Source organism: Kogia breviceps, chromosome 13 (genome assembly GCF_026419965.1).
Source record: "Kogia breviceps isolate mKogBre1 chromosome 13, mKogBre1 haplotype 1, whole genome shotgun sequence".
Lineage (NCBI taxonomy): Eukaryota > Metazoa > Chordata > Mammalia > Artiodactyla > Physeteridae > Kogia > Kogia breviceps.
This window is the reverse complement of record NC_081322.1, coordinates 79,915,405-79,941,222: the sequence shown is the minus strand read 5'-3', so window position 1 is coordinate 79,941,222 and position 25,818 is coordinate 79,915,405. Positions and strand designations below refer to the sequence as shown.

Sequence of the window (25,818 nt, the reverse complement as noted above, 5' to 3'; positions counted from 1 at the left end):
AAGAGGGAGGGAGAGAGGGAGGAAAGAAGAAAAGGAAGGCAATATCACATTTCTCCTTTACACATTTTAAATGTTCCTTCTGACATCTCCATTTTCCCCACAGCACTGTAATTCTTTCCGTCACCCAGACTATTCTTCCAGAAAACCCACACTCCCGCCAAAAGTATTATTTCAACAGATGTCTTTTAAAATGACATTTGTTTTACGAATTACTTTCAAAATATCATTATCACGAAAGGTTAGTAATTCTATAATTTAATCTAATATCCAATTCAGTTTCCCAACTGTCCCAAAAATGTAGAAACTGGATCCAATCTAAGACGATAATTGAACTGTTTTTTTACATTTGTAAATCACTAAAATGGTTCCATATTTTTTTTTTTAGATTGTCTTTTTAAAGAGTCCACAACTGTACCGTTTTTCACTTATTCAGATCACAATTAATCTGGTTTATAGAGGGTAAGTTAAAAAAGAACCAGCAGACGCTAGACTATCCTCATGTCTTGCCATGACTAGTTGTTCCATTTAAAGTCTCAATTCAAATGCCACTTTGTCAAAGATCCTTTCTCCTGGCTACCCTAATTCCGACCCCTTCCCCCAAACTTAGTCACTGTAAAGACCTACCCTGTTTTAAGTCATATATCACTACCTAAATAATGTTTTATACTTCTTTATTGTTTGTCTCCCCTAAGGTAGAGAGGTAACTTCTCCAAGGCAGAAGACTTCCCTGCCTTGTTACTGGAATAACAATAGCACTTAATAACATCTGGCACAAACTGTGCACTGAATCAATTATTTTGGTGTAGAACAAATTATTTGTAAAATAACCTTTAAAGTGTTCATGATGCATTACTAAATGAAAAAAAAGCAAGTTACACAGTACTATATGTAGTGTGGTCATTTTTTAAAAATAAAACATATACTCTTTAGGTGGTACATAATGAAACAATGTGTTAGGAAAATAATGACTTCTAAATCATTGACATAATAAAAAAGCTGCTCACCTGTTGGCCTTGAGGACTTTGTAAGATCTGAGCTACAGCTGCAAGTGTATCTGTATTTGTTATCTGAGACATCCACGGATCAGGTAAACCTTGGACCACATTGGCTGGAGTAACAGGTGTCACAGGAGTTCCTTTTAGAAAAGACATCAAACCCAACCCCAATAAATATGTAAGTACATAAATAAGACTTGGAAAAGTAGAGAGATTTATTTGTTCTTTCACTTTTATAAAATATGTACAGATTTATATAAATGTAATTTTACTGTCTCCATTTTGAAAAACCATTACAGAATTAGGTATGTTAAAACAACAACAATTAAAAAAAAAACCAACCTCAAAGAGCTATCCATACTTGTTCTCAATTAACTAAGCTACTACTTTAAAGGAACCTACAGGGATTTCCCTGGTGGTGCAGTAGTTAAGACTCCACTCTCCTAATGCAGGGGGTACAGGTTCAACCCCTGGTCAGGGAACTAAGATCCCACATGCCCCACAGCATGGCCAAAAATAAAAAATAACTTAATAAAGGAGCCTATAATACCTGCAAGTCATTAAAAATCTTACTACAGAAGAAAATTCAATGACATAAGGAAATATTCAAAATGCAATCTTTCATGAAAAAAATCATAGTGTGCATAACATAAAACTATTTTTGTTCCAAAATATGTGTGTGTATATGTATACACAACACATCAAAAACTAAATATATACCAAAATGCTAACAAATGTAATTCTTGGACTATGATAAAAAATTTCAAATGTCATTTAAATACCTTAAAAATAAAACAACACATGATTTTGAGATTATTACTAAACATTCTTCTCTCCATTAAATAAATTTGTCAGGGTTCTCTTTATATTAGTAGTCTTAGTTCACTGTGAATATCAAGACGATATATACGCAAGTTTAAAAGATTACAGTTTAAATCAGGAAAAACTTAACTGACACACCAATTTCCAAAGCTGATTATGTTTCTAGGGATCTTAAAAACGAAGCTTTTTAATTTTTAGAAAAGAATTACACACAAACATAACTTCTGATTTTATTTTTCACTTAAATTGCATTTCCTTTCATTTACCTAATGCTAGACAAATTCTCCTGCACAATCAAATTGTTATTTCATATATGAATAATCACCTGAAAAGCATGAGTAGAATACTCAGAAAATCTATCAAAGCAACATACCTGGGGTATTGCTCATAGCAGCAGTAGTACTGGCCAAAACAGGTGTGACAACTGGAGGAGGAATCCCCGCTGCCATATCCAAAAGAGGTTGAATAATCTCACTTTTAAATACATTATTCTTCTGCCATAAGTTTAATACTCTCACTATTTTACTCTAGAGGAAAAAAGAAAAATGATATTTTGTTTTTTTTGCTTTCAAAAGCAGTCATATCATAGAGGCTACTTGGACAGTAGATAGGAAGGATGGATTAAAATACTGCTATGATACTTTCCAGCCCTGAAGTGATGTTTCTATAATTTTGCATTTATTAACTTTAACTCGCTTGCAAAAATATTCATTCTGATGAATATACAAGTTAATGAAAGCAATATTTAGCAGAAAGAAGGAAGGAATGGTAACTAGGTTTCACCTTCTACATGAACACTAATGAGATGGTTACAGTTAGCTGGAGAACTGTGTTAAGGATTCTGACACTTAGCACTAACGTTATATTTACTGTTGATTTTAATTTTATCTTTTAAAAAAGTAACTTCAAGAGAAAATCTGTCTTATGTGACTTAAAAAAAATTTTTTTGGGCTTCCCTGGTGGCGCAGTGGTTGAGAGCCCGCCTGCCGATGCAGGGGACGCGGGTTCGTGCCCCGGTCCGGGAAGGTCCTACGCGCCGCTGAGCGGCTGGGCCCGTGAGCCATGGCCGCTGAGCCTGCGCGTCCAGAACCTGTGCTCCGCAACGGGAGAGGCCACAACAGTGAGAGGCCCGCGTACCACAAAAATAAAAATAAAAATTTTCATTTTAAAACTATCTAAGAACAAGAAAGGGTATTTCCTCACATAAGAATTTAACCAAATTTACTTTCTGCCAACACTGTTCAGCATATAGAAGTTCTGTAAACAGCAGTATTAGTTACTGACTATTGTAATGCTACTTAACTCCAGTAGAATAATTTAAATGACAGAGGCTGAAATTAAGTATTAAGAAGAGCCTTTTGTTAAATAGTCTATTTTGTAATAGTAAAATAAGGAATTTTAAAGACTATCTGGTTCACCTTTAAATCACTCATAATATTATATCGACATATTTTCAAACTATGTCCAAGCTAAATTAACATGCAAATTTCTGTATTTCAAATGAAGCATAAGAAAGTTACACAAAGAATGCTTCAGATCTTCTGATTTAACTATTTTTCCTAAGATGTGGGCACTAACAAAGTGCTTTATATTTTTTTGCTTTACATAAAAAAATCTTCCAGTTCCCAAAATACTCATCAAGCACTAAAAGTAGTCCCCCCCATCTGGTAAGTATCATTCTATGTATCTACCTACACACAAACAAATAATGTCTCTCCTTTATGGAGTTTATGCATTGAGATTACAGTAGCAATGTAAGCTTTCCTACTATGGTTATTTTTAAAAATCCCTATATACTAACCTTTATTATAAATGAGAAACATTATTATTATGAAATCTACAAATTCAAGACTGACTTGTTCATTGTAATTGATAGAAATCCAAGTCCAAACTAGTGAAATTCCTAAATTAAAGTGTTTATAAGCTACTTCAAAAAATGTTTATATAAATTTCAAATGAGTTATTTTAGGTGGGATTCTAAGGCATCTATTTTAAGTCTCAACTGTGATGGGTTACTTAAAAACTAGAAGCATTCTTTCTGCCTGCACAGAATTATCAACGTACCAAAGTTAATTAAAAGAAAAAAATCTGCTTCAAGAAGCATATCCAAGAACAGTTTACAAAGAATGATACAATGATAAATTTATCTCCATATCTATTATAACAAGACTTTTTTGTTTCAAAACTGTACAATAGTTATTGAAAATAAAAACTACCTAATCTTGTACTTGAGGGAAGGTAAAAGATTTGTGGTGAGCTTTCAAGTTTTGTGGCTCTTCCTCAGAGTAACAGTTAGTCTTCACCTGTTCGTTCCTTTTCCTACAAAATCAATATTGCAATCAACTCTGTCAGAAAAAGGACACTAAATTTCCAAATCAGCATCCAAGATATGTAACCTTCTACTATCTTTGAGCACCTATGAGGATAAACAGTGCCTTTTTATTCTCCCTCAGGTTCCAAAGCTTTTGTTTTATGTCGGATAGAATATTTATTCATTCACATAGAGCAGACCCAGTAGTGTGGTTTCTAGCACTAAGAAAACTTTACCATGACAAAGGAATTTTGATATGCAGTCATTTTCTATTAATTATTTGGTAAATCCATTTTTCACAGACACTAAATAGGTAAATATCAGCTCATGTCAAATAATCAAAATTCTGAATTGGTTGTGTGTGTAAATAAATCAGCTTTTAGGATAATTCCAAATGCTTATTAGAGCCAGTTTCTTTAACATCAACTGCTTCAATAAATTAAAAAGTAGCAAAATCAACTATATCTTTCCACTCTGTTTAAGAAAAGTCTAATAACAAAAAGGAACATGGAGAGTGCGATAACTAAATATTCAAATTCGGAATAACAAAGAGTAAACAATAACATAAAATGATAAAATTAAGGTAATGTAAAGAGTCTCATTAAGGCAAAAAGGTAGTTACTGTAGTGACTTTAAAAAAAAAAAAAAGGCAGCATACCTTGTCGTCTCCAGGGCAACGATATAAATTCTGGAAAGTGCTAATGATGTTATTACTAAATCTGGGTGCGAACACATCCTTTTCTTGACCAAACTGATGTCGAGATTGTCGTACAATAGAGTCAATAACATAAAGTCCAGGTACCTTGTATTCTGGTTTACACTGAAGAAAAAAAGAAGAGTGGGAAGGGAAGCAAATGAGAAGGTTAAAATTCTTGATATGCAGATGTCACCATAAATCCTGTACAAACACAAAAACACTGCTCACGCTGAGGTGATGAACATTCGAGGTTGACTATTCCACACCATCTGTCTCTGGAATGGCATTTGAAAGAATCTACTTTGGCTACTCTACATATTCAGTTCAACTGCCAATCACCTAAGTTCTGAAATAGCGCTGAGTAACTGACTTGAAGAATAAAAAACAAAAGGTAAGGTACTGTCATAATAAAAAAAAATTGTTTCATGATTTTGAAAAGCCAAATAAAAGGAAGTAGCAAATTCAGGAAAGAAAAGCACTGGTAAAAGCATTGCCAACATGCCTTAGACTTCGTCTGAAACATATAGGGAAAGGATTTCTGTACTAATGAAGGAACAAATCAAATGACAAACTGTAACATTCCAAACACAATGAACCCAAAGTTTCAAAACTTTTCTCAAACACCACACCTACACAAAAGACAAGACACTAGCATCATGACTCTAGGAATCTATCCTATGAAAACACGTTTTAGCGACTCCACTGAGCAATGTTCCTCAACCTCCTCCATTACCCAATCTGAAGAATATGAAAGTCTCCTACTTGCCTGAGCGCAAGGAAGAACCCTTTCACTATCAAGCTCGCTGCTTCGATTTCGTCCATGTCCAGAAGCATTAGAACACCTGCCTCCCAAACATATACTGACTAAAATGAAATTATGGCCGCAAAAAGCAGGTTCAAACTCTGGGTGTAATTAGGTAAGTACTTCACCCAAAGTAATTTCATAGAAATCGTATATGGACTAAATCAAAATTGCATTCTTGAAAACCTTCCTGGAAACCCAAGGACCAGTGGGTAAAGGATCCTCGATGCACCTCCAACACACACATACATGTTTCTAAACAGGATTTTCAGTCAAGACAATGAGTGATTTCATTCTGCAAAAAGACTGTCTAGATGATTCATTTGTTCCTTCAAATCCCTTTTAAGAACCTCCTCTTTAAGGTCATCATTAAGAAAATGAAGAGACCTTTAGCACCAATTCACAAGTATCTACTGCAAGGTTCTGGCTGTTTAGTACTTGAAACATTTAATAAAAGGGCAGTATTGCTGGTGATTGGACATTAAAGTTTTAGGTTTAACCTACCAAAAAGGTTCAAAACTGTCTGCTCTGTTGTAAGTTATTGTTTTAAAAGTCTGAAATAGTTTTTTCCCTCATGCTCCCCCCAAATCTAGCATATCTGTCCCTCAGTTCATATATCTGGCCAAGGCTATTTTCCTTTGACTACCATACATTCAAAGAAATATTTACCTAGCCAGGCAAATAATACATACAGTAAAGAAAAGAAAAATTTTTTAATTTAATGAAAAGTAAGACATCTCTGTTAAAAATCATCTATTTCCCAATGCCGAAAACACAGATAAAATAATCTGATATATAATCTATTACATTATAGAAATGATTATCTTGAGACTAAGGCTAAATAAAATTTATAAGTTGCTGGTAAGAGTTGTTAAAATTAATACTGAATGGTAAGTAATAAAAGCGATTAATGCAGTGAGTTCTGTTTAAACAAATACACCTTTTACTTTGATTTATAATAAAAACTCGATTATAAACTCACAATACATAAGAATCATGAATATATAACACAATAAATGGGGCTTCCTCACCTACTGTGAAGATTCCAAAGCTGCAAAAATGTTAGCAGTTTTAGTATTAAGCTATAAAGATAATTCTTCTTCCACACTTTAGAAACACTATATTAACATGTTATGGTACAGAATTTCCTTCACTAACAGACTAGGCATTTTTATGTGTCTGCCACATAAAATGGCAAAAAAAAATTATGTATGATTTAAATGTTGTAGAAGTTTTAAAATTATAATATTTGGTAAACTTGGCTAAGTCACCAACTAGAAACTTGAGAGGAGAATTAAGACCAAAAAATCTGAAATGTTTTCAATCTCTTTTTCAAGTTCTAGCAGTACTGAAATCACAAGAATTCCTAAGACTCCAATGTCATGAGGTATTTTTTACACTTTGAATAACAATTGTGGCTGTACTTACAAAGCACTAAATGATGCTAACAGTAGCATGTAAGAAAAGAGGGCTGTCTCAGGAAACAGTTATACCTTATACCAAACGAATTCACACAGTGAACAGTGCATGCTTCCAACAGGAGGAGAGGAAAAGGACCCATTCTGAGACAGCCAGAGCATTCAATTCCTAACAAGGTCTTCTCTCAGGAGAAACTTTTTAACCAGAGCCTAACTTGCCGAGGTTTTATCAGAGCCTAACTAACCCACACTTAGGGAAACAGAACTTGCATTTCAACAAGATCTCTAGGTAATTCCTGTGCACAAAAATAGTTTAAGAAGCACTGTTTAGACACTGAACCTTTTTAAAAAGATTTTTAAAAGCTTTAGAACAATGAAATTTTCCCATCACTAACATTTGTATTTTTTAGTTGGATTTACCTAAAACATAGCATATGTGTTATTTTATCCCATGCCTTAAGCTTCAATTCACGAGTTGTTCACCTCAAAATATGTTTTACCAATACTTTAAGCTTTGAGAGAAAAAAAGCTGAATCACATAAAGGCTAACTGATTTATTCAAGATATCTAGCTAGTTTAGTGACACAATACTATCACTTTGATTCATGCTCCAGTCAACTATTTTTGTTCAAGAAACACACTGCAACCTTGCCAAGTCCTTAATGCCGTTTACCTCTGATCCTCTGTCTGGTTTTGCTTACATCTAGGCATGAACAACGGGCAGAATACAAAACCTAAATGCAATTACAGATTTCCTACAGTACAATTTTACAAGTTATAAAAGTTATGTACTCCTGCCAAAAAAATGTGCCACAAACAGGGCACTGATCACAAAGAAGGGGCAAAGAAATATAATCTGGTCACCTCGGGCCCTGGTTACAAAAAAATTACGAAGTGTAGGCTAAACAGCTGTTTTCAACTTCATCTCCCTCTGCTTACCCTGGAAAATGGAACTTCAGGTCTATATAATAAGATATAGGATGTATAATGCCCTAATGGATGAGACAAAATGAATCAGCAGAAGGAAAGTGGCTGGTATTTTTACTACATCTTATCTAAAAGGAAGACTGCTCTCTAAGCATTCAGCTTCAAATAACAAGGGAGAATTTCTTTAGAGGCTATAAAAAATAATGAATCTATAATTTGATTAAAAATCAATCATATTGGGCGGCTTCCCTGGTGGCACAGGGGTTAAGAATCCGCCTGCCAATGCAGGGGACACGGGTTCAAGCCCTGGCCCGGGAAGATCCCATATGCCGTGCAGCAACTAAGCCCGTGTGCCACAACTACAGAGCCTGCGCTCTACAGCCCACAAGCCACAACTACTGAGCCCGCGTGCCTAGAGCCCATGCTCTGCAACAAGAGAAGCCACCGCAACGAGAAGCCTGTGCACCAACGAAGAGTAGCCCCCGCTTGCCACAACTAGAGAAAGCCCGCGCACAGCAACAAAGACCCAACGCAGCCAAAAAATTAATTAATTAATCAATTTAAAAAGCAATCATATTGAAACATTTTCTTCAAGGGACAGATGCTCACTACGGCAATGCAAATTAACCAAAACATCTATCTGAAAGCTTTTTTATTAGAATTATCCAAAAAGCACTTACATTTTATTTCTTAATCAGATATTAAAACAAATGGAATCACTTTTGAACAGTCCATCAAAACAATTTAAACTTGGGTATTTGATTTAAAAGAGAAGAGTGCAGGCCATTAATCTATAGTTATAGAACATTTAGCATATATATAGAAAATTATATACTTACTTTCTGAATGAATTTCTCAACACTCTGTACCACATGTTTATAGAACTAAAAGAAAAAAAAGAAATGTCGTTTTAAATGTTTGATTAGAACTTTTCTGCTAAACATACGGTTTAACATAGCTTCAAAGGTCTATCAAAGCAATGAATTTTAATCATGAATTTTGATTAAAATCATGATTAAACTAGCTATGATTAGTAAAGGGATTCTTCAAGTAGGTAGATGATCAGTATATCCAAAGTGTGTTACGTTAACACAGATACAAAAGAATTCTAGTACAGTCTTTAAGAAAGCAAACTTTCACAAATAGTTAGGTTGACAGCAAAATACTGGTGGCAAGACACTGGTAGACTGTACATTCTTCCTTCCTGGAAAAAAAGTAAAGATCTCCTTTAGTATCGTTTTATTGGCTAAATTAGGTTAGTACTAGAAAAATCAAGTAACTGAAAATAAAGAGCATTAAGAAATGTGTGCAAGGGAGATGTTTTCAACTTCATTATCTTCTTCTGCTTCTCCTAGAAAATGGAACTGCAAGTATATTTAACAAAACACAGAGATGTTTAATGTTCTAATGGATCAGCCAAAATGAATCAGCAGGAACAGAAGTGAGCACACACATTAAAAAATAGAAATGGGCTTCTAGCAATTATGCAAAAGCTTATATTTAAGTTTTATGAAACAACACTATGAATAAACGTGAAAATAAATAAAATGAAAATTACAGGTTAAACAAAAATTATCTGGAATTTGTACCTAATTTAATTTTAATAGCTCAATGGCAACTGCACAATCAGCACATTTCTGTTTAAAACAACTATCCTGGGCTTCCCTGGTGGCGTAGTGGTTGAGAGTCCGCCTGCCGATGCAGGGGACACGGGTTCGTGCCCCGGTCCGGGAAGATCCCACATGCCGCGGAGCGGCTGGGCCCGTGAGCCGTGGCCGCTGAGCCTGTGCGTCCGGAGCCTCTGCTCCGCAACGGGGTAGGCCACAACAGTGAGATGCCCGCGTACCACCTAAAAAAAAAAAAAAAAAAAAAAGACTCCACGTTCCCAAGCAGGGGGCCCAGGTTTGATGTTTGATGCCTGGTCAGGGAACTAGATCCCACGTGCATGCTGCAACTATGAGCTCGCATGCCGCAACTAAGGAGCCCACCTGCCGCAACTAAGACCTGGAACAACCAACCAACCAACTAACCAACTAAATGTATATAAAAAGGTGTATTTTTTTTACAAAAAGGAAAATCTCATTATTCATATTCACCAAATCAAAATCTACAATAAAAGTTTCCTTACTACAAAGTAACAGTTTATGCTACAGTTTAAGTTACTTAAGTAAAAAAAAAGCCAAACAACTACTTAAAAGTTATTAGGCACTTTATTAAGTAACTAAACATTCAAAAACAATATATAAAATAGTAATTACACAGAGTGGTTTTTATTAAATAATAATTTTTTTGGAAGACATCTTGGCAGTGCTTCTTGCTTCTAGTTACTTCATGCACTATATGTAATTTGGAGTAAAACAACTTACTGTTAATTCAAAGATTCTCAACTCACATAGGCCTTCTCCCACAATAGGTTATCAGAGGTTTTGTTGACAGTGTGCAATGTTAACAAGCACCCAGAAAAATAATCATGTCTCTAAACACTGACAGAAAGCCAATGACTTACCTTAATATGAAACACAGTATCATCTAAATCTGATTTAAAAGGCAGTTCAAATATCAACTTATATATGTATCAAATGCAGTTTAAATTAATACAGTACTGCAAAACAGTTGGTGTGAACTCTTCAAAAATGTCAATGTAATGAAAAAGAAAAAAACAAAACAAAGCAAAAAGGCTGGGTGACAGGATAAATAAATGACAGGATCTCGACTGGATCCTGAAAATGCACAGGTGCAGGTGCTAAAGTTAATACTGAGAAAACTGGTAAATGAAAGTGTAGATTATATATTAGATAATAATATTATATCAAAGTGAAATTTCTTGCATGATGTGTATTTGGTTACCTAGGAAATCTCTTTGCTTTAGGACATTCGAATTCAAGTATTTAGGGACTATGTGCTATTCTGAATGAACACTGAAACGAACTCTCAAATGATTCAGCCAAAACAAAGTGAAAGCGTGTACCTATGTGCTTCAGTGTGTGTGTGTGTGTGTGTGTGTGTGTGTGTGTGTGTGTGTGTGTGTGTGTGTGTGTGTGTGTGTGTGCGCGCGCACACGTGTGTAGAAATAAACCAAATGTAGCAAGATATTAACACCTGGTGAATCTAAGAGGCTACGTGTTGCTCATTGTATTTTGCAACATGTTTGTGTTTTTTCAAAATTAAAAACATTAAGACAGTACCAATAAATCAAAATAGTACAGTATAACATGTTTAGACTCTTAATTGAGAGAAAATCAAAATCTAGCTGTTCTTATTCTGACTGTTGCAAATTACTTCTCTTAGACCCTTCCAACATCTGAAAAATGGAAATAATGTTAATACCTATTCCTTAAAGTCTTCTAATTAAAAAGCATTCTGTTCAACAAAAGGTTATACTAAATGCATCAATTATTAATTTTCACAGAATAAAAATGATAATAATATACACACTCGCATACTCTCAGGATCATGACCATAAATATCAGATCACAATGAAGATTATAAAGCAAGCAGAAGAGACTAGCATTCTACATTGAGTCTATCAGATAAACTGAAAAATCACTTCTTCGAAGAATTCTCTATCTTAAATGTGTTTACTGGTCACTGTCCTTATCCCCTCTTTGATATTCTGCATACAAATACAGGGATTTGTCCTATAACACTGTCAGATCTTAATTATAAGTTTGAAAACTAAGTTTGGGGCATTAGAACACTGCAAAATGAACGACCTAAATTTTCTCCTAGTAGTGATTCTCTGTAAAGAAGACTTTGTTAAATCTAACAGATAATGCTATTAGTCAAAGACAATTTATTCAGGGAATTCCCTGGTGGTCCAGTGGTTAGGACTAGGCGCTTTCACTGTCAGGGCCTGGGTTTGATCCCTGATCGAGGAACTAAAATCCTGTAAGCAGCGAAGTGTGGCCAAAAACAAACAAACAAACAAACAAAAACAAAACAGACAACTTATTTAAATAATGGTGCTTCTGGTTATGAGCTAATGTTCAGAGTAGGAAAACATATCACCAAATATCTATAGGTTAATACCTACTTAATTAAAAATAAGCACTCACTCATTCTCAATTTTAACAACCCTACTAGAGCAGGGAGTCTTAGCTTTGGGGACAAGAACATTTTGGAGAGATGTCTATGGTCGACCTTCATAAGGTCCCTAAAACCAAGAAATTTTATGCAAAATTCTGTACATATGTGTATTTCTCTAGAGATGACCCAACCTTTTCCTGAGATTTTCAGAAGTATCCATAAGTCAAAACCACTGTTATCAGAACAATGGCTAAATACTTGTGGCCTCTTCCCACAGTTTAAATGTCCTATGTACAATGAAGCCCAATTATTTTCCATAATGGCCCATTTTAAATCTATAATACAATCAATAAGAAAAAGAATACATTATTTTTTTTAAAGAAACCTTTTCTTAACTTGTATTTCAAGATTCTGTAAAGTCAGTGTGATAAATAAAATGTTAAACATTCTCCACAATGTGGCTACATCTAAAATATTACCCAAGAAAAATAAGGGAAAATGATTGCTTCCAAGTTTATGGAAGAATATTTATCAAGATATTAAGTGTTTATCTCTAGGTGAGAGAGTTTGCAGGTGACAGATTTTCATTTTTGTGTTTTTTTCCCTTGAATAGGTACTAACTCTGAAAAGAGGACGAAAACACAAAATCTATAAAAATCATCCCTCCTCCAAAATATTAGTGTAGTATTTCCTTTGAAAAACACAAGAATAAAATGTGTTACTCACCTTAATAGCTTTGATGGCTGCTTTAGTAATTTGGGTCATTTTCGCTTTAGAAATGGGTGGCTTGTAGTCATTCAGGGAATACAACTGATGAAAAAGAAGAACAAATTTTAAACACAGCAAAACTGGTCTCTAAGCAATTATGTGAAATTACCAACCATTTCTATTTTTATATCCTCAATGAAATTAAAGTGCTGCTTTTCTTTTAAAAATCAAGTTCAACATTATTAGCCATCAAGCAAATACACATCAAAACCACAATGAGATTATCACCTTACACTTACTTGCTTATAATCAAAAAGACAAGTGTTAGCAAGGATGTAGAGAAACGAACCCTTGTCCACGTTACTAGTGGGAATGTAAAATGGTGTAGCAGCTTTGGAAGACATTTTGGCAGTTTTTTAAAAAATGAAAAATAATATGTAACATGACCCAGCAATTCCACTCCCAGGTATATACCCAACAGAGGTGAAAATATACGTTCCCATAAAAACTTGTACACAAACGGTCACTGCAGCATTATTCATTAAAAAATTCATGTAAAAAGTGGAAACCACCTAAATGTCTATCAACTGAGGAATGGATAAAATTTCTTCCACCCATTCAATGAAATATTAGCCATGAAAATAGAATGAAGTACTGATACATGCTACAACATGGATGAACCTTGAAAACATGCTCAGTTTAAAAAGCCATATTTAAAACATGTTACAGAATTGCATTTATATGAAATGTCCAGAAAAGGCAAATCTCTTGGTGACCGTCTAAAGCTGGGGGAGCTGGGGAGAAATGAGGAGTGATAACTAATGACTAAAGCATGTTTTTTATGTGACAGAAATATTCTAAAATTGACTGTGGTGATGACTGCACAACCATACTAAAAACCACAGAATTACACACTTTCAATTGGTTAATTGCGTGGTATGTGAACTGTATCTCAATATAATTGTTTTTAGAAGTCAAGAGATCTAATATTTAGCAATAATCCCACCCCCCTGCCCCAAATTTTTGTTTTGAGATTTCTCATATACGCGAAGGATAATAATACTGCTTAGAGAGAAAACAGATGAAGACAAGGTGGGGGAATTAGGCAAAAGACAAATAACTGAGCTTAAATAAATACTGATGAAAACTGGTACTAAACGATGCTGGGAATTTAACTACAATGCTGTAAAATATTAACTAGAAGCCTGCAAACTAAGCTTTGGCCCTCAGAACACGGCAAAAACAACTTGAACAGACTTTCAAAGCAACTCAAAACAACACTGGTTGGTTAAACGACCAGGGAGTCCTCTACAGGAGGGGTCCCCAAGCCCCGGAGCGGGATCGCAGCAGTCCTCGGCCTGTTAGGAACGGGCCGCACAGCAGGAGGGGAGCCGCGGGCGAGTGAGCGAAGCTTCACCTGCCGCTCCCCGTCACTTCTGTTCCCTCCTGAACCATCCGAACCAGCCCCCCAACCCCGTCCATGGAAAAACTGTCTTCCACGAAACCGGTCCCTGGTGCCAAAAAGGTTGGGGACCGCTGCTCTACAGCCTTTGCTCCAGCAGCCCTCATAACCTTTTCATCATTGAATTCTACTGATTTTTACCCAGTTTCCTCCATGTGTGTCTCCTCTTCTTCCTGCAACCACCACGACCACAGTCCAAATTACCTTCATCTCGCACACTGAGACGGCATGTCTATCTTTTCAAAAACTAACCTGATCAGGTGACTGATACTCATCCACTTCCTCTACCACCCTAAAAAGTTCAATGACTTCCCACTCTTTGGAGATACACAAAAATCTACACAGACAAGGCCCTTGCCTGATCTAATTGCTGTCTACCTTTCCAGTCTCATCTCATCCCATGCTCCTCTCCCCAGCTCTCTGCCCCAGGCACAATGGTCTTTTTTCAGTTCCCTGCAACAGTGCCTTTAAAAATGGGCTTGTTTCCTCTACTTGGAATAGAACGAGGGCCTCCCTACTAGTTGATGCATACTCATTCACCGTGGTTAAAGCATCACCTGATGAGGAAGCCTTCCCTGTACCTCCCCAACCAGAGCTATACCACCTTTTATAAACTTCACTGCACTGTCACTCACCTTGGAAGCGTTCATCACAGAATTTGACACTTACTTGCATGATTATTTAACTAATATTTGATTTTTAAAAGGACTGTCCCAAAGGGTGACAAAGACTGACAAAGGATTTAAGTTCCTTTAATGCAGTTTAGCAATAAGATGTTAACTGAACACCAAGAGCTGTCCAAGCTGAAATCAACCTTGGGAGAAGTATCAACGTCTTTCCCTTTAAGTCCCCACAGAGGTGTCCACTTGTTGATGATACTGCCCAACCGGGGGTTAGGATCCCATCAGATCCTTTAAGAAGCTACCTCTGTCTAACTCACAGGGAATCTTAATATACTCTGGCCTCAATTCCTACCTGTCTGTTTTAGAAAATCTAACTGTATGCCAATCACCTCACTAGGTGCAAAATAACATCAACACAGTGTTTTCAGCAAGCTGTGTAAAGCAAAGGTCAATTTCCCAGAAGTTCTTAGCAGGTCCAGACTGCAGCCCATCTGAGATCCAGATCTGCCCTCTCCTACTAAAGAATAAGCTCTAAGAAGAGAAACTCTGCCTTTTTTGCTTAGATTTTTTTCCCCCTTTGTCCAAACTGTATCCTCAGTGTCTGGCAGAGAATAAGAATTTGCTGAGCATAAGAATTTGTTAAGAATAAATTAAAATGAACAAATACATATAAGACACAGCATCATACAAGCTTTGCACAGAAAGACCTGGATTTTAATTCCAACTGCTACCTTATTACAAAGTTGCTAAACCTCTGAACCTTAGTTGTCTCATTTAGAAAACAGAAGCAATACTCATTTCACAGAAATACTGCATATAAAGCTTCTAGAACACACTTAAGTCACTCAACGGGGTTAGCCATTATTAAATTAAAATCCTTCTCTTTGGAGGCATTCTCCATTTAAATGAATAATATTAAAGTATGCATCAAACATTTATTCATTCAGGTACCTGAAGGTACATTCCATAGTAATTTATATGACTGGGGCAATGAAGAGGCACCAGGGGCTTCCTATAGTTGACAATACGTAACTTCTTTCATTTTGTGTGGTAAAGCCCTAAAGTTTCAATCAAGCACTAGTCCATATTCTAGCAGATCAAAAGCTTTGCTTTCTTCCTTCCCTTTTTTTTGGGCGGGAGCGGGGGGGAGGTTGGGAGAATGAGGTAGGGAAAATATAACTTAGACTTGTAAAACATTTCAACAGCATGAAAAGTCAGTTCTTATCAGAGACCCTCTTTATTTTTTAAAATTTATTTATTTACTTTTATTTATTTGGCTGTGTCAGGTCTTAGTTGAGGCACTCAGAGTCTTCGCTGCAGCATGCAGGATCTTTCGTTATGGTGTGCAGGCTCCAGATTGTGGGGGCTCAGCAGCTGCAGTGCACGGATTTAGCTGCGTCTCGGCATGTGGAATCTTAGTTCCCTGATCAGGGCTTGAACCCATGTCCCCTGCATCGGAAGGTGGATTCTTATCCACTGCACTACCAGAGAAGTCTGAGAGACCCTCTTTTTAATACTGCAGAAACTTAAGGTATTACTTAGAAAAGTACTAAGCAATTAAGCACTTTTCAAAGGCCCACTGAATACATGTGCTTCCAACTAACCATTTATCTAGATTCTCTAAAATCTCATTTCTTTATTAAATCTGACAGCCAGAAAAGAAGCATAGATCACTTCATCTAATTCTTCACAGAATGTCTTTACTAAAATTTAATGAAGTCCCAGTCCTGACATGTCCTTCCTTTGGCTACTCAAGACTTATGGATTCAAAGGAAAGATACTAAACAACAGCCTGGGTTTTCAGTCTAACTCATTCATTCTTTTGTTTTTCAACTCCTTTCAGTTACACTGAAGAGTGCTCTTTCAATCAGTAACATTTAAATTTTCTAATCTATCACTTGTAGGTACCACATGAAATGCACATTTTTAGATGTGAAAACAACTTCTTCAAATCAAATCAGTTTCTAAAGACTTCAATCAAGGTCTGAGAAATATTTAACCTAAACGGAGATTTCTCAGTGGCTGCTGGCTACTCCCCCCAAAACTCATTTCTAATAAAGAGTTTTTAAGTTGTCCATTATTGATTAGGCCAGGGGTCAGCACAGTAAATATTTCAGGCTTTGGAGGCGACACAGTTGCTATCGCACAACAGGCATATTTCATTTCACCTTGCTTTGCAGACGGCGTATTTTTAGCACACTGAAGGTTGTAGCAACCCTGTGTCAGCGAAGGAGGCTGGGTGATAGACCTCTTGCACTAGTCAAGTTGTGACTACAAAGGAAAAGGTCTTGAAGGAAATTAGAAGAGCTATTCCAGTGAGTACGTGAATGGTGAGCCAGCAAAGCAGCCTTACTGCTGATATGGAGAAAGTTTTAATGGTCTGGATAGAGGATTAAACCAGACACCACATTCCCTTAAGCCAAAGCCAAAGCCAGAGCCAGTCCCTAACTCTCTTCAATTCTCTGAAGGCCGAGAGAGGAGAGGAAGCTGCAAAAGAAAAGTGTGAAGCTAGCTGAGGTGATTCATGAGATTTAAGGAAAGATGCCATCTCCGTAACATCCAAGTGCAAGGAGAAGCAGCAAGTGCTGATGGAGAAGCTGCAGCAAGTTATCCAGAAGATCTAGCTCAGACCATTAATGAAAGTGGCTAAACTAAACAACAGATTTTCAATGTAGACAAAATAGCCTTATGTTGGAAGAAGATGCCATGTAGGACTTTCTAGCTAGAGAGGAGAAGTCAATGCCTGGTTTCAAAGTTTCATAGGACAGGCTGACTCTCCTTTCATGGGTTAATGGAGCTGGTGACTAGCTGAAGCCAATGCTCATTTACCACTGTGGAAATCCTACCACCTTGAAGACTTATGCTCAATCTACTCTGCCTGTACTCTCTAAATGGAACAACAAAACCTGGAGGACAGCACATCTGTTTACAAGATGGCATACTGAATACTTTAAGCTCACTGTTGAGACCTACTGCTCAGAAAAAAAAAATTCCTTTCAAAATATTACTGCTCACTGACAATGCACCTGGTCACCCCAGAGCTCTGATAGAGATGTACAATAAGATTAATGTTTTCATGCCGCTAACACAACATCCATTCTGCAGCCCATGGATCAAGGTGTCATTTCAACTTTCAAGTCTTATTAAGAAATATATTTCGTAAGGTTATAGCTGCAAGAGAGTGACTCTTCTGATGGATCTAGGCAAAGTAAACTGAAAACCTTCTGGAAGGGATTCACCATTCTTGATGCCATTGAGAATATTCATGATTCATGGGAAAGGGTCAAAACATCAACGTTAACAGGAGTTTGGAAGAAGCTGATTCCAACCCTCATGGTTGACTTTGAGGGGTTCAAGACTTCACTGAGGAAGTAACTGCATATGTGTTAGAAATAGCAAGTGAAGTAGAATTAGAAGTGGAGCCTGAAGATGTGACTGAATTGCTGCAATCTCATGATAAAATTTTAAAGGGTGAGGAGTTGCTGCTTATGGATGAGCAAAGAAAGTGGTTTCTTGAGACAGAATTCTATCCTGGTGAAGATGCTGTGAAGACTGCTGAAATGACCACAAAGGATACAGAATATTACATAAACGTGGTTGATAAGGCAGGATTTTGGAGGACTGACTCCAATTTTAAAGTTCTACTATGGAAAAACGCTTTTAAACAGCACTGCATTCTACAGAGAAATTGTTTGTAAAAGGAAGAATCAATCCATGCAGCAAAAACTTCACTGTTGTCTTAAGGAATTACCATGGCCATCCCAAACTTCAGCACCACCACCCTGATCAGTCAGCAGCCGTCAACAGTGAGGCAAGACCCTCCACCAGCAAAAAGATTACGAGTCACCAAAGGCTTAGATGATGGTATTTTTTAGCAGTAAGTTTGAAAAACAAAGGTATGTACATTTTTTAGACTGAATGCTACTGTACACTATTATAGTATAAACATAACTTTTGTATGTACTGAGAAAGCAAAAATTTATGTGACTCGCTTTATTGCAAAGTTTGCTTTATTGTGGTGGTCCGGAACCAAACCCGAAACATCTGAGGTATGCCTGTACTCAGCACTACCGCTGGAAGCAGCCACAAACAATTCCTATATGAACGGGCAGGGTGTGTTCCAACATAACCTTTTTACAAAACCAGGTCAACCCGATATTGGGCAGTTTTATTTCTCAATACTACAAACACGCAACTTTGTTTACTTGTTTGTTTTTGGATGAACACGACACTCACGTCCTGCAAACTGTATTCAGGCCTTTCCTCATCTATGCACTGAGTAAGGCTCACTACCCAAAATTTAACAAAATGTTGTACTTCATGCTTGTTATTTCAAGCAAACTCTTCACTTTTAGTGCCTTTCCCAATTTGAGCAATATTAAATGAATTCTACCATGACCCTGGAAGAGTGCAACAAAAAAACCTGTGACCTGACAAACCCAAGAGAACCATTGAATTGCTCATTTACAGATTAATCTTATGCCTTCAAGGTTGATTCTATATCCAATACGAATTAACCTTAAGTGTGAACCTAAAATATTAATCAATCCAATTCATTTTTCTCTACAATGGTCCTTCAGGGCCTTGAGAATACTAGAGTTAGGATCCTTCAAATCTCCTAAGAAATCAGACAATCACAAAAGTTCCTGGATCTAACACAATCTTGGTACTTTCAATTCAAGATAGCATGCTGACCACCTTTTCCTTTTCTTCTTCTTATTGGCAGGACAAAAAAGAAATAATTTTTTAAAGGTATTTAAAACTCACAATAAAAAGTAGAATGGGAATGGGAACAGAACAAGCAGACAAGAAAATTTCCAGAAAATGGAAATGTGATAAGAGGACTGGTTAACTGATGAAACAAAGATAAATCCACAAGCCCCCAAACACACAGATACAGCCAAAGAGGGAAATAATTTGCCCTGCAAAAATCCAGTCTCACCATTCTAAATCAAGGTATTCAGAGGGCAAGACCAACACAAGTGAACTAATGCCTCACTTACCGTTGCAAAATGTCACTGTCTAAAACTGACCATTAAAGAAACACATATAAAATTATTGCTCAGTGATATGAAGGTTATCATCAGAAGTGTTATGAATTAAAACACTGTTCTTTTTGGAGATCCAGCATAGGGTGAGAAGAAAGAGCTTCCAATAAAATCTCTTTTGTAATGAAAAAGAAACTACATGCATACGTTATTTTGGAAAATGTAACAATTATATTTTAATACAATCTTGTTTTAACTCCACTTGCCAACCCTGGCCTTCTACAGTGTATCTCTCCCCCGAAATTCATATGTTGAAGTCCCAACCCCTAACGTGACTGTGCAGTGACCACCGAACAATACAAGAGTTAGGGGTGATGACCCTCCACATAGTCAAAAACCCACATGTAACTTACAGCCAGCCCTCCATATCTACGGTTCTGTATCCTTGGATTCAACCAACCACAGGTTGTTTCGTACTGTAGCATTTACCATTGAAAAAATTCCACGTATAAGTGAACCCTCACAGTTTAAACCCGTGTTGTTCAAGGGTCAACTGTATTTGAAAATAGGGCCTTTATGGAGGTATATTTAAGGTTAAATGAGGTCATAAGAGTGAAGGCCTTATCCAATAAAATTACTCTCCTTCTAAGAAGAGACACCAGAGAACTAGCTCCCTCTCACAGCCATGTGAAGACACACGTGAGAAGGCTACAACTAGGAAGAAGGCAACTAGAGCCTGAGGGTGGCTGCCAGGAACTCCGAAAGACACCCAGCCCACAGCCAGCAAATAAAATGGAGACCTCAGTCCTACAATGGCAAGGAACTGTATTAAGCCAACAATTTGAACGAGCTGGGCAGAGGATCACAAATTTCAAATGAGAGCACAGCCTGCCTGGCTGACGCCTTGATTTCAGCCTAGTGAGCCCATCAGCAGAGGACCCAGCTAACCAGTGCCAGATCCTGACCCACAGAAATTGTGAAATAAGTACATGGTGCTTAAGCCGCAAGCTAAGTTTGTGGCAATGTGTTACACAGCAACAGAAAATGAATAAAGTAGAAGAAAGCTGTGAACGATTTTATCTTAATTTTCTAACTTGACTGTATAGAACTTTTTACTTTTCATAAATATTTTTGCAAAAACCATTTTTATAATTCAAAGTATTCAACAGAAATTAAAATTTCAAAATAAAAGTTTTCTGTCCTTTCCTAGCTTTAAAAATAGAAATTCAGTATTTTGCACATAGGAATAAAAAGTAAATAAGAGGGCTTCCCTGGTGGTGCAGTGGTGAAGAATCCGCCTGCCAATGCAGGGGACACGGGTTTGAGCCCTGGTCCAGGAAGATCCCACATGCTGCGGAGCAACTAAGCCTGTGCGCCACAACTGCTGAGCCTGTGCTCTAGAGCCCGTGAGCCACAGCAGCTGAGCCCACGTGCCACAACAAGAGAAGCCACCGCAATGAGAGAAGCCCGTGCACCGCAACAAAGAGTAGCCCCTGCTGGCCGCAACTACAGAAAGCCCTCGTGCAACAATGAAAACCCAACACAGCCAAAAATAAAAATAAATAAATAAATTTTTTTAAAAAGTAAATAAAAGATTTGTTTCACTGATAGTCATTTTAAAGAGCATAATATTCACCAACTTTAATACCTGAGAACCAATACACCTCATTACAAATTTTACTTCAACAAGTCAAAAACTAGGTATTCTCCATATCCAAAACTTCTCACTCCCTAACATATGAGTTCTCCTTTCTTTATATAGCACAATCTTCCATATTACTTTTGGTTTGGAATACAATATAAACTATCTGATAATACAAGCATTTAACAAAGTGTCATATAAAATCAGACTCACAGGACATGACAAAATGTGACCAGAGAACATTAACATTAGACTAACAGTAGTAGATCCAACATTAAGAAAAGCACATTCTAAAAGAATAATGTGAGCAACAGACATTTTCCTACAGTTTTCAAAGTAAATTTCTTTGTAAAAAGTATTTGAAACAAAGCTCTTTATAAATTTGGGTCAACTTCTACTGAAGTAGCAATATTCTTGAGCAATCAGAACGTTTAAAGAGCAAAGGCTAAATAAAAGCTACATCACAGATATTCTGCCAGGATCACCAGATCAGGCTTTTAACAAAGGCAGAACTCCCAATTTTACACTAAATATTGTGCCAGCATGAAAACTTCAGAACAAAGTTTCAAATGCTTCAGAACAAAGTTTCAAATGCATCTTGGGGGGGGGGGGTCATAAATAATTGCAAACACCAAAGCACAAAACCTGAAATGTTACATAATACCTAAAAACCAGTGAGAGAACATACAAAATAATCACCTTAAAAAAAAAAATCTTTGGGCTTCCCTGGTGGCGCAGTGGTTGAGAGTCTGCCTGCAGATGCAGGGGACGCGGGTTCGTGCCCCAGTCCAGGAGGATCCCACATGCCGTGGAGCGGCTGGGCCCGTGAGCCATGGCCACTGAGCCTGCGCGTCCGGAGCCTGCGCTCCGCTACGGGAGAGGCCACCCCCACACCCCCCCCCCACACACACACATCTTATAACTTCTTTTTGATTATAAAAATATTTTACTATGGAAAAACTGGAAAATGCAAAAAAAGCATGAAGATGGCAGAAAATGCACATCATCTATAATCCAACAATTCATCACTCATTCCAAATATACTCAATTAGTACCAGGCACTATGGATCCAACAGAACAGGTAGACAGTCTCTGTTCTCATGGAACTAATGGGCTGCTTTTGGCAATGGACAACATTCTAATAAACAAATAGACACACTTTGCAGAGTACAGTTAAGCACATAATGAAGGTAATAATGTGATATGGTGAAGAGTATGCAAAATTGTACATCTTTTTCAGAATCTCAAATCTAGAATCCCTTTTTTTGTTTTTTTTAAAAGGATGGCAGCTTGTCTAATTTTTCTGTTTTTAATTTATTCATTTTATTTTTGGCTGTGTTGGGTCTTCATTGCGGCATGCAGGCTTTCTCTAGTTGCACTGAGCAGGGGCTACTGTCCTTGTGGTACGTGGGCTTCTCATTGCAGTGGCTTCTCCTGTTGCAGAGCACAGGCTCTAGGAGCGCGGGCTTCAGGAGTTGTGGCACATGGGCTCAGTAATTGTGGCTCCCGGGCTTAGTTACTGTGCGGCATGTGGGATCTTCCCAGACCAGGGCTCAAACCCGTGTCCCCTGCATTGGCAGGCAGATTCTTAACCACTGTGCCACCAGAGAAGCCCCAGAATCCCTTTTTAAAAAATGTAAGATATTATAAAAGGAAATGATGCCGATTTTAAAAAAATTATAAATCTGAATTATGCAAACATCTGTCCAGTAAGATCAAATCTATATACCAAGCTTTGGCGGTGGGGGTGGGGGTGTTAGAGATCCTCTAATTTAAAAAAAAAAAAAAACAGAAAATGAAAAACAAAAAGCCAGAATTTGATATATAAAGGTGCTAACAAGATTATTATGACAAATACAAATGTTTATATCCTTCATAAATTATCTTTTGCTATCGGCTATATGCAGTTTCACATAAATGATCAACCTTTTATATTATTAAGCAGAATATCCCATTTCTCAAGCATGGCAGACGTCTAAGGTTAATATTATAGTTTTATATACTGTCAAAAAGGAAGCTATTTTAGAATCTAAGTTATAGCTTAAAACTGTGTTAGTAACAAAGAAAAACTATCATCTCTCCCCCCAAAATATTACCATTTAAAGAACTAAATTTAGGCCACAAGAACTTATTTGCATGGTCCTTTAATCCAACATCCAAATTTATACAACCTTCCCAAGTCCCTGGAAAAGGGAGGTTAAAAAATACTCTTAAAAAAGGTACATAGGAGTTACAGTCAGCCAAGATGGAGTAAGCAACTGTAGCCTCTCTCTCTCTCACTGATTACAGGTAAACCCTACCAACTACATATAGAAAACAACCACCTGAGGACTCTATAAAAGGGAACACCGAGCCCACTGGAGTCAAACTTGAATAATGACCAGTTACAGCGGGGCGGGGAGCTGTGTGTGGATGTTAAGGTAAAAAATCTTGCAGTGTTTTGTGTTCCTCTGTGTTCCAGGCTTTTATCCCAGAGCCAGCATTATTAAATGGTGCAGCCAATACCAGAATTAAAAACACAATACTAAGGGAAACCCCCTTCATCTAGCCAGAAGACTAGCTAAAAGGAATCTTCCACACTACTGAGGAAGCAAGGGTGAGGGAAAAAACTCCTCCTCCCTTTTCTTCCCAGGCCCTGCTAAAGGTTAAAGGACAGCCACTGTTGCCACCCCAGCACCAAAAACGCCGAGAAAAGCCATCTGCAGACAGGAAAAGGGCCCCTACTATCCAAAAATACCATTTTCTTCTCTCTCTTGCCACTTCACTCTGAAGGCTAAACCTGGAGAGAAACCTGACTTTTTGGCCAGAGAACAAGGAAAAGGATGCCCTGGGATCTGGAGAGAGTATGGGAACCCCAGAGAGAGCGAGAGAGCGAGAGAGTGGAGCCCAACGTTAAGTCCTGGGCTTGTCCTAAAATTGTGCCTGTATGAAACAGACCCAAAGAAGCCCAGCAGAGGCTTTGAGAGCTTTGAGAACTAGTATCTATGTAAACCCTTACCCAATACCTAGATAACTGAGTGGAACATATGCTGGGCACACCTAAACAGCAAAAGAAATGCTTTGAAAACTGAACTGACATTGGAACCACCCAAAAAGGCAAGACAGAACTTGCATCCTGAACCAAACCAAGTTGAATACCTGCTAAACAAAAATCAACATTCTTCAGAGGATTTTAATAAAATACCAGTATACAAGCCAAACTTACTTGACATACCAAAACACACACACACACACACTCACTCTCTCTCTCTCTCTCTCTCTCTCTCTCTCCCTCTCTCTCTCTCTCTCTCTCACTGTCTGTCTCTCTCTCTCTCTCTCTCTCTCTCTCTCTCTCTCTCTCTCTCTCTCTCTCTCACTGTCCTGGAAAATCAGTCCATACTGATCAAGGGTCAACAGATGCCAACCCCAAAATGACGCTGATGTTGGAATTATCAGTCAAGGACTTTAAAGAAGTTATAATCATTCTAAATAAGGTAAAGGAGAAAACTTGAAATAAATGCAAAGATAGAAGTTTTCAGCACAGAATGAGAAACTACAAAAAAGAACCAAATGGAAATTTTAGAACTGACAACTACAGTATCTGGAAGAAAAAGACAGTATGGCACTAAATATAAGAGCTATAAAATTTCACCAGTGACTTTACACATTTTAAGAAGCAAAAGGCCATAATCATGATTATTTTTACATCAACATTTTATATGGCAGTTAAAAAAAAAATGTCCAGGAAGAGAGATTTAGTAAGGTATACTAAGAGACAGAAAGTTAACCTGATACACACATTATTAATGCAGAAATATGGAAATGTCTAATGTTACATGACAAATAGAAAATATTTGCAATAACTGCAACTTCGTAAATATAAGGATTAAACGCAAAAACTTCCTTGCACATATTAGTTATTCAAATATAAGCTGATTTAACTTTGATAAATTAGCTTACTAGGTTCCAAAGATAATCAGGTAACCAAATACAGCTAGAAGAATAAATCTATCTAGCTTCTTCATATCTAAATTTACCTGAATGCAACAGATCTACTGTGCTCAAAGGAGCGGAATGCCAAAGCCAGAGTGATGACATACACTTCTTTACTCACATTCCCCCCAAACTTTACTTTTAATAATCTGTGTAACCCTGTATCTATAATCCTATGCCAATATTCATGGAATTAGAGAACTATTTCAAAGGAGCGGGATGTCTCACTCTGAATCTCAATATAACTTGTAATTGACGTACAACAATCACCCTTGTGTACTTACTTTCAAATTTACTTTGACAGTTAATCATAAGCACTCACGCAATAATCTTACTCAGATCAATCAAGGTAAAACCAACTAAAAACAAAACAAAACTAACTAAAAACAAATAGAACAAAAAGAACTGGGAAATACAAAACCAAA

The 25,818-nt window shown here is 37.1% G+C and overlaps 1 protein-coding gene across 8 annotated transcripts in view; it reads right to left on the bottom strand.

The window, feature by feature from the left end:
• SCAF8 (SR-related CTD associated factor 8) overlaps window positions 1-25,818 on the bottom strand; it is a 134,992-nt gene that overhangs the window by 90,429 nt on the left and 18,745 nt on the right. For all 8 annotated transcript variants that reach the window (XM_059083719.2, XM_059083726.2, XM_059083727.2 and 5 more), the window contains 5 exons: window positions 12,725-12,808; window positions 8,812-8,856; window positions 4,787-4,948; window positions 2,191-2,344; window positions 1,005-1,135 (listed from right to left, as the gene is read on the bottom strand). In XM_059083719.2, the coding sequence (XP_058939702.1) occupies window positions 1,005-1,135; window positions 2,191-2,344; window positions 4,787-4,948; window positions 8,812-8,856; window positions 12,725-12,808 (576 nt within the window). The remainder of the gene's footprint in view (window positions 1-1,004; window positions 1,136-2,190; window positions 2,345-4,786; window positions 4,949-8,811; window positions 8,857-12,724; window positions 12,809-25,818) is intronic.